This window comes from Solanum dulcamara, chromosome 9, assembly GCF_947179165.1.
Source record: "Solanum dulcamara chromosome 9, daSolDulc1.2, whole genome shotgun sequence".
Taxonomy (NCBI): Eukaryota; Viridiplantae; Streptophyta; class Magnoliopsida; order Solanales; family Solanaceae; genus Solanum; species Solanum dulcamara.
In genome coordinates this window covers 8,397,074-8,404,793 of record NC_077245.1, presented here as the reverse complement: position 1 = coordinate 8,404,793, position 7,720 = coordinate 8,397,074, and the positions used below count along the sequence as shown (strand labels likewise).

The 7,720-nt window shown below is 32.2% G+C and overlaps 2 protein-coding genes across 2 annotated transcripts; one reads left to right on the top strand and one right to left on the bottom strand.

Moving 5' to 3' along the window:
* Positions 1 to 1,910: 1,910 nt before the first annotated feature.
* Positions 1,911 to 2,686, top strand: LOC129904449 (classical arabinogalactan protein 5). Its single transcript, XM_055980021.1, has one exon. The coding sequence runs from the start codon at positions 2,024 to 2,026 to the stop codon at positions 2,417 to 2,419; it is 396 nt and encodes a 131-aa protein (XP_055835996.1). The 5' UTR covers positions 1,911 to 2,023; the 3' UTR covers positions 2,420 to 2,686.
* A 3,165-nt stretch (positions 2,687 to 5,851) lies between these two features.
* Positions 5,852 to 7,313, bottom strand: LOC129902947 (blue copper protein-like). Its single transcript, XM_055978395.1, has 2 exons — positions 7,033 to 7,313; positions 5,852 to 6,447 (listed from the first exon to the last, which is right to left on the bottom strand). The coding sequence occupies exons 1-2, from the start codon at positions 7,187 to 7,189 to the stop codon at positions 6,053 to 6,055; spliced, it is 552 nt and encodes a 183-aa protein (XP_055834370.1). The 5' UTR covers positions 7,190 to 7,313; the 3' UTR covers positions 5,852 to 6,052.
* Positions 7,314 to 7,720: the final 407 nt, after the last annotated feature.

The following is a 7,720-nucleotide window of genomic DNA, read 5'->3' as shown; positions in this document are numbered from 1 at the left end:
AAATACAAATTTAAAGTACTAATATTTGTAAAAGTTTCATATAATCATTTTATTGATCGAATTTTGTCACAAAATTGAACTTTTTAAAATAAAAAAGTATCTTATATTATTTCCTTTACGATTATTTTTTTTTCGCTTCTTGACCATCTGATTTGTAATTGTTGTGGAGCAATTATTCTTCATTATTGTGGCAATTCATAATGACTATGTTTCCTGTTCCAATCCACTTTTTTTAAAAAAAAATAATAAAAAACCACCACACTTGTTTTTTCTTTTAACAACTATAGTATTCGATTCAAGACAGCTCATATATGCCTCAATTGATTTTATCGGTACATGCTATATATTCCATCAATATATATAAATATTATCAATCAAGACTTGAGAAACCAAAAGAAATTAACTACTATTTATATGAAATCCGAATCTAAAATTTCATAATCCTTGAATACAATTCACCGTTCACAATGTAACTTTCTGGGAAAGGTTATCTCAAAGCCTCACCTACTCTGACCCAACTTCGAATTCTAAAATGCTTAATGAACTTTTTATGTAAAGTTTATGTTAATAATTACCAACCTTTAATCAGCAAACAATTCTCCCTTCGTCCATGCTATTTGGTGGTTTTGTTTTTTTGGCACACTGATTTTTTTTTACTATAACGTATTTTATATCTCATGTAATAACCTCTCTAGGCTATCTCTATCTTTGCCTCTTCTTATACACTTTCTCGGCTGAACCATTTTAGTCTTACTTTTCTTATTTTATTCACTACGAAAAGCATTTCCACCTTATCGCATATATATTTGTTTCTAGTTCTATTGAATCTAGTATGTTCACACATTCACTTCAATATTCTCATTTACGTTGCTTTTATTTTCTAGATGTTCAATTTTTTGATCGATCAACACTGTCGTGCAATACATAGTTGATCTAACCACCACTTTATAAAATTTGCATTTATAATTAGGTGATATATTTTTATCACACAATTCATTAGATGTAAGCCTTCATTTCGTCCACTCCACTATAATACAATGTTTAATATCCTCATGTATCAATCCGCACTGCTACATAGTTATACTAATTTAAAATAGGGTAAAAAATAAAGAAATGATAACCTTTAAGTAATTTTTAGGAAAAAAGGTCATATATGCTCCTAAATTTTGTGAAAATATCTAGATATGCCTTTTGTTTGAAGTTTGGCTCATTCATGCCCTCACCGTCTAACTTTTCGCATATATATACCCCTGTAATCGTTAGTTGTTTTGCTGAATAACCAGTCCCTTTTCTTTTCTTTTTTAAAAGGGAAAAGGGTCATATATGTCCCTAAACTTTACAGAAATATCTAGATATACCCTCGATTTGAAGTTTGCCCTTGCCATCCAACTTTTTGAATATGCATAACCCTCTAAACGTTATTTGTTTTGTTGGAAATAACCAACCAATTTCCTTTTTATTAAAATAACATTTGAAATTGCCACATAACCTTTTAATTACCACATGACATTTTCATTAAATTCACATTTTTAATATCTCTCAATTATCCGACTAAAAACCCGTCCCTTTTAAGCCAAAATCAAATCCCTAATTGTTTTTTTTTGGCTGTTGACTATTATTAGCACTCAAAACGTTGTGTGGTCCCATCAACCAGGTGGGCAACACAAAAACAAAGTTTATAATTCCACCTTAGAACGTGCCAATCATAACGGTAACCATAATTGATGCGAATAATTAAGTGATCAAACGGTCCTTAGAGTTTCACAAACGTTTCATCTGTTCGATCATCCAACTATACACGTGTACGCTCCTGATTTCTCTACAGGGAAACAAAAGGCGTAATCATACTAAACATTTTCATTTTAATTTGTCCTCATTTCCCTCCTATATATACTCCATTCCCTGTGCCAGTGTTCTTCGTCTCTACAACTCTTCTTCTACCAAAATACATACACTTTCTCTCTCTAAAAACTTCTCATTACTCACAAATCACTATACGAAAAGGCTGTTTTAGAGAGAGAAAATGTCTTACTCAAAAATGATCGTAGTCGCTTTCATGTTCGCTTTGGTCACAGGATCTGCTTTTGCTCAAGCTCCGGGAGCATCTCCGGTAGCTTCACCAAAGGCATCTCCGGTGCCGGTTGCAAGTCCTCCGACTGCTGTTGTTACACCAGTATCTGCTCCTTCAGTATCTCCTACTGCTAGTTCACCTACTGTTTCTCCAGTTTCATCGCCACCAGCTCCACCAACCGTTGACACTCCGGCGTCTTCTCCTTCCGCCGGCGGTGCTAGTCCTCCATCCATCGGAGCTACTCCAAACGGTTCTCCAACTGATTCTCCTAATTCTGCTTCGTTGAACAGAGTCGCCGTTGCCGGATCTGCTGTTGTAGCGATCTTCGCTGCATCTTTGATGTTTTAGATCTGAGGAAATATTTGCATTTGGATTTGCCGGAGAGAGATGTTTATGATTTTAGGATTTTATTTTTAGTTTCATCTTACTCGTTGATGTTTATTATTCCTTTTGCTTATTTTTTACTTTTACCCGTGGGTGGTGATTGATGACGACGACTGCGTACATGCTATTGATTTGATTTGATTTTTACTATGGTTATTGTTTATTATTGTCACCACTGTCATTACTATTATGGATTCTTTGTTTATTTATGATGCATTATGATTTTTACTCCTTCGTATTCTTCAATTTACGTTTTCATTTCCGTAAAAATTCAGATTCTTAGGAGTAACAATACTTGAAAAATTAAAATTATTCGGCACCTTTGGTTTCTCATTTTCCTTTGCTCTTCTATTCTACCCAAATTTTTTTTTGTAAAGAAGAAGAAGAAAGTGATAGGGAATTACGTAGGAGAGCCACGTGGTTTGACAGCTGTTTGTAGAAGCAACTTCTTTTTGTTACAGTAAGGCATGTGCTTCTGGGGGCCGATAAAGTCGGAATCACGTTAACATACCTTGGAGTAAGTAAAGTAAACCTAAGTTATTTATTGATCATTATTTCCATTTTCTTTTGGTTCTGCCAAATGACAGACCTTCAAGTACGGCGGATAGAGACATTTGGGTAGGAAACTGGTCCCTCCAACACTTAACATGACTTACACCTTGTTAATTCTTGTTCCATGTTTCCTATTGATTTTTCCTATCAACTAATCTACAACGGAGTGAGTACTTAGTTACCAACATTTGTTATGATGCATTGATGGGAGCTCTATTTTTAGTTAAAGTTTTTAGAGTCAAATTTTGTGTATGATTTTTTTGATCGAGAGCGTTTTTTTTGAATGAATTTTGCAGTGTGTAACTTAAATTTAATTGAAATATCGAATAACAAGTGGAAAATCAAAAAAATAATTATTTGTAGTTTGAAAAGATTTTTTTTAATCGGTGAACCTAAACACTTTGTATTACCGCATTAATTAACTATAAAGTTTAAATATATTTTTAATATTGTGTACGATCCAATTTGGGAAAAAATTCTCTCTCGAGATCTACTACTTATCATAAGCTATTTTGTTCAAAGATAGTGTTTCATCGATCCTATTGTATCAAGTATAAGATAATACTGAAATTAAAGTACTAGTAAACAGTAAGTACCATGTATGTTTTGTGTATGGATTATATGTCCTAATTCCCTAAAGTACCAAAACGATCTCTCCAGATATATATTGATGAATTTTGAGTCTTAAAGATGCAAAATATTTGATTGATTTTTTCTGTACCAATTATGAACGCTATCGACTATTTGATTGATTTTTCCGTACCAATTATGAACACTATCGACTTGGAAGTGGAGGGGTAATTACACGTTTAGTTGCAATTTGAGACGTAAAAATATCAAATGCTTAGGGTGCGTCGGGTATGAGCGGAAAATATTTTCTTAATAAGTGGATTTTTTATTCATCCACGGATAAGTACTAGAAACAATAAAGTATCAAATATTTATGCTTTTATCTCAACTTTTTTTACTCCATAGATAAGTACTAGAAACATTTAATTTGTTGTAAACAAAGTTCTCCTCTTTATTTGATTCGTAGCTTGAATATCATAACGACAAAATTTTCATATGCGATAATGCCCTTTTTGATTTGACTAAAGAAGTTGTTTTAATACATGAAATGCTTCAATGGGCCTTCACTTTGACTAGAGAAACAATCTTTGGGCTTGGATTTTATTTGGCATGTTATGTCTCTTGATACATGGCATGGAATTTGGATGTTGAATAGGGACAATTTTAAATATATCCAAAAACTAATTAGTTTACGATAAATATAGTCATGTTTTATTTAGATGAAAAATAGTCAAAATCATAGGAAATATATAGTGACTATACACTAATTATACAATATAAATTACTTATACATTAGCTATACATTGACTATACATATTTATACAACGAATGACTATTTTTTGAGTAATTATTTTGGCCACCGGGTGTAATTTGCCCTATTGAATAAGGTGACACTCGAGTATAGTCTTGGGCTTAGAACTATTGAAGTGGACTTATTTTGTGAATTGTGGTGGCTCAGCAAGTAACCCAACCCATCCTAAAGGAGTTGGATTTTGATTAGATCATGTAATCAGTTTTAGATAATATATTATGGCCAATTTTATTGACCCACACAAATTTGATTTTGGCAGATAATAATGTGGGACATAGTACAAAATTTGTAAGATTCAATTCAATAAAGTTCAAGTGTCTTAGCTATAATGGGTTTCCAAATGCGAAGAAAAAAAATAAAATATGAAGTTTTCTCATACAATAACAACAACATATTTAGTGTAATATGCATGTGGCCAGGGTCTAGAGAGGGTAAAGTGTATGCGGATCTTACTCCTACTTTGTGAAGATAGAGTGATTGTTTATAAAAGACCATTGACTCAAGTAACACATATAAAACAGTTTGAAAAGGAAAATACAGAAATAAAGATAATGTATGAAATAACAAGGAAATCATTACATAATATTCAGAAAACAAGAAACAATATCAACAACACAATAATGTGATAATATCTCATGAATTATTAATTTGTATAATCACATGTAGGTATGAGGAAGATATAGTGTAGATCTTAGATTCTAGTGTTGTGTCTTAAAACTAGACAGTCTTAGACCCAAGTTGGGCTAGGCTTTTGCATAAGGAGAAATTTTGCAAATAACCATTATAATAAACTTACGTGTTGTAGCTATAGTTTAAGCTGTCTTGTTTGTATAATTCGTGAATAATTAAACTATTTTTGTATAAATTCGAAATAACAAATTTATACAAACACAAACATTTGAACTTTAAACAGTTATACAAATTATATTATACAAAAGTTACATAAATTATAATAAACTTACATGTTGTAGCTATAGTTTAAGCTGCCTTGTTTGTATAATTCACGAATAATTGAGCTATTTTTGTATAAACTCGAAATAACAAATTTTTACAAACACAAATATTTGAACTTTAAACAGTTATACAAATTATATTATACAAAAGTTATACAAATTATATTATACAAACGTGCAAATTATACAAACTCGAACCGTAATTAACGCTAAATGTTAGTGACGAATTGTAAATTTGCAAAACTATAAATATATTAACTAATTAATTAGTACATATTTGCTTATTCACATAATTTTCTCTTTAATAAAGGAAAATGAGTCCAATAGTCCATGGGCTAGCCTCTTCGTTGCAGAATTAAGGCTTGCCCAACCAAAGAGCAATGTCGTGTTACAATATGTTTGTGATAATATTGTCTAACCTTATTAATGATTTTAAATTTGACTAAAAATGATAATAAAAATTTGTTAAAATGAACAAATAAAATAAAATAGCTATTTTAAATATAAGGATCAAGTAAAATGAAACGGGTGAAATATTTTACTAAATGACTGATCATGACATGCGAAGAAATCACAACTGAAAATAAGACATCCTATCAACACAACCACTTACAAAAAGCAAAGCAAATAGAAAAAAAAAGTAAATGAAAAAAAATGGTCACAAGGTGGGGGGTGGGGTGGGCACTGCCTCTATCCTGGCTAAGAAAATTATTAAATAAGGAAATAACTAAATATAGCAACAGCCCCAGAAATTAACAAAGGGATAAATGGTGACAAAGTTACTGATGCCGATGGATGTCTAGTGCTAGTAGTGGTGGTGTCAGGTTTAGGGGTGGTGGTTCCGGTTGACGGTGTGGTGGTGTCGGGTGATGGTGTGGTGGAACCACCACCACCGCCGCCGGCTGCTGCTGCCACGGTGACGGCTAGCTTCATGCCGCCGCTGCAGTGGCCCATTACGCCGCAAATGAAGTAATGAGTGCCGGGGGTCTTGAGAGGGATAGTGGTGGCGCCGCTACTGTCGGACGAGATGGAATTACCGGCAGTGCATGAAGAGTAGTCACTGGAACTTACTTCATCCACAGTGTGACCACTAGGATAGTTGAAAACTGCAAAATAAAAAATATAAAAAAATATATTTATTATTTACTGTATTACGAGTTTAATTTCTATATACACGTAAAATAAGTTTTTATTAAATTACACTGATAGTTGGAGAATTCTTTACACTTTTAATGTATACTTTAGTTACTTCCTTTGTGTTGTAAGATAATTTTCCTTTTTTAACACTTATGTCACGAAAAGAATATTATTTTTTTATATTTAGAAGTAACTTAATTAATTTTAAAATTTTTATGAGATAATCTGTAGCCAACGTACGGTATTCGGCAAAAAAAGTTTTCCAATAAAGAATGTGAATCCCATAAAAAATTCGTCAAAAATTGAGAATTACTTTCAAGCGGACCAAGGTGAAAATGACAATTTTTAATATATTTAAAGTTTGTTTTAAATTACAAGTTTAAAAGTTTATCTTTCTTTTTAAAAGTTTATCAACAGTAATATGGTGTCACATGAATCGAAATAGTGGAAGTGTTATTCTTACTTAACATTTTCATATGTAAAGATATTTCTCGAATAGCTAAGTCAATTTTCTTTTTAAAAAATAATGTGTATATATGGAGGAGAAAACTTACCAAGTGAATCACCAACATTAAAAGTTGTTCCACTTGCCCAAGTGCCATAATCCACACTAAGTCCCCACCCAGCTGAGTCTCCAACAGTATGAACCTTGGCCAAACTTGGAGCAACACAACACATGAACAAAAAAATCCCAGCCAAAAATTTTCCCATTTTTTTAATGAATCTGAGAGATAGTGATTGGTTTTCTGAATTTTGAGTGAAGAATGCCTTTGGTAGGATTTCCTTATATAATAGAATGCATTGAAAAGGAAATGGAGTAGGTCACTTAATATTTTTGTAAGGGGGTGCATATATAGTTGTAAAGGGGATGTCACATAATTTCAGTTTGACACACATTATACCTAATGCCTTGAAAAAGTGGTCATTTTTATCTCTTTGTTTTCTAGCCAAGAAGAATTAGGTTGGTGGAAATCAAATGATGTTAGTTAAGATATTCTTGTTTGCCTGATGAAAAACATGAGTGTTGAAACATTACATTATGTGAAATGCGTAGAGAACAAGTCATGTGGAATCAAATATATGTTTGACCATAACGTGTTAGTACTAATTTACTTTTCACTCCAATCCCCCCCTCCCCCTCCTAAAGTCCCAATGCCACCAGTTAAAATAGAAATGAAAATAAATGTATAAATTCTCGAAATGTTCTCTCATCAACTAATTACTGTATGATGTTTTGGTAAA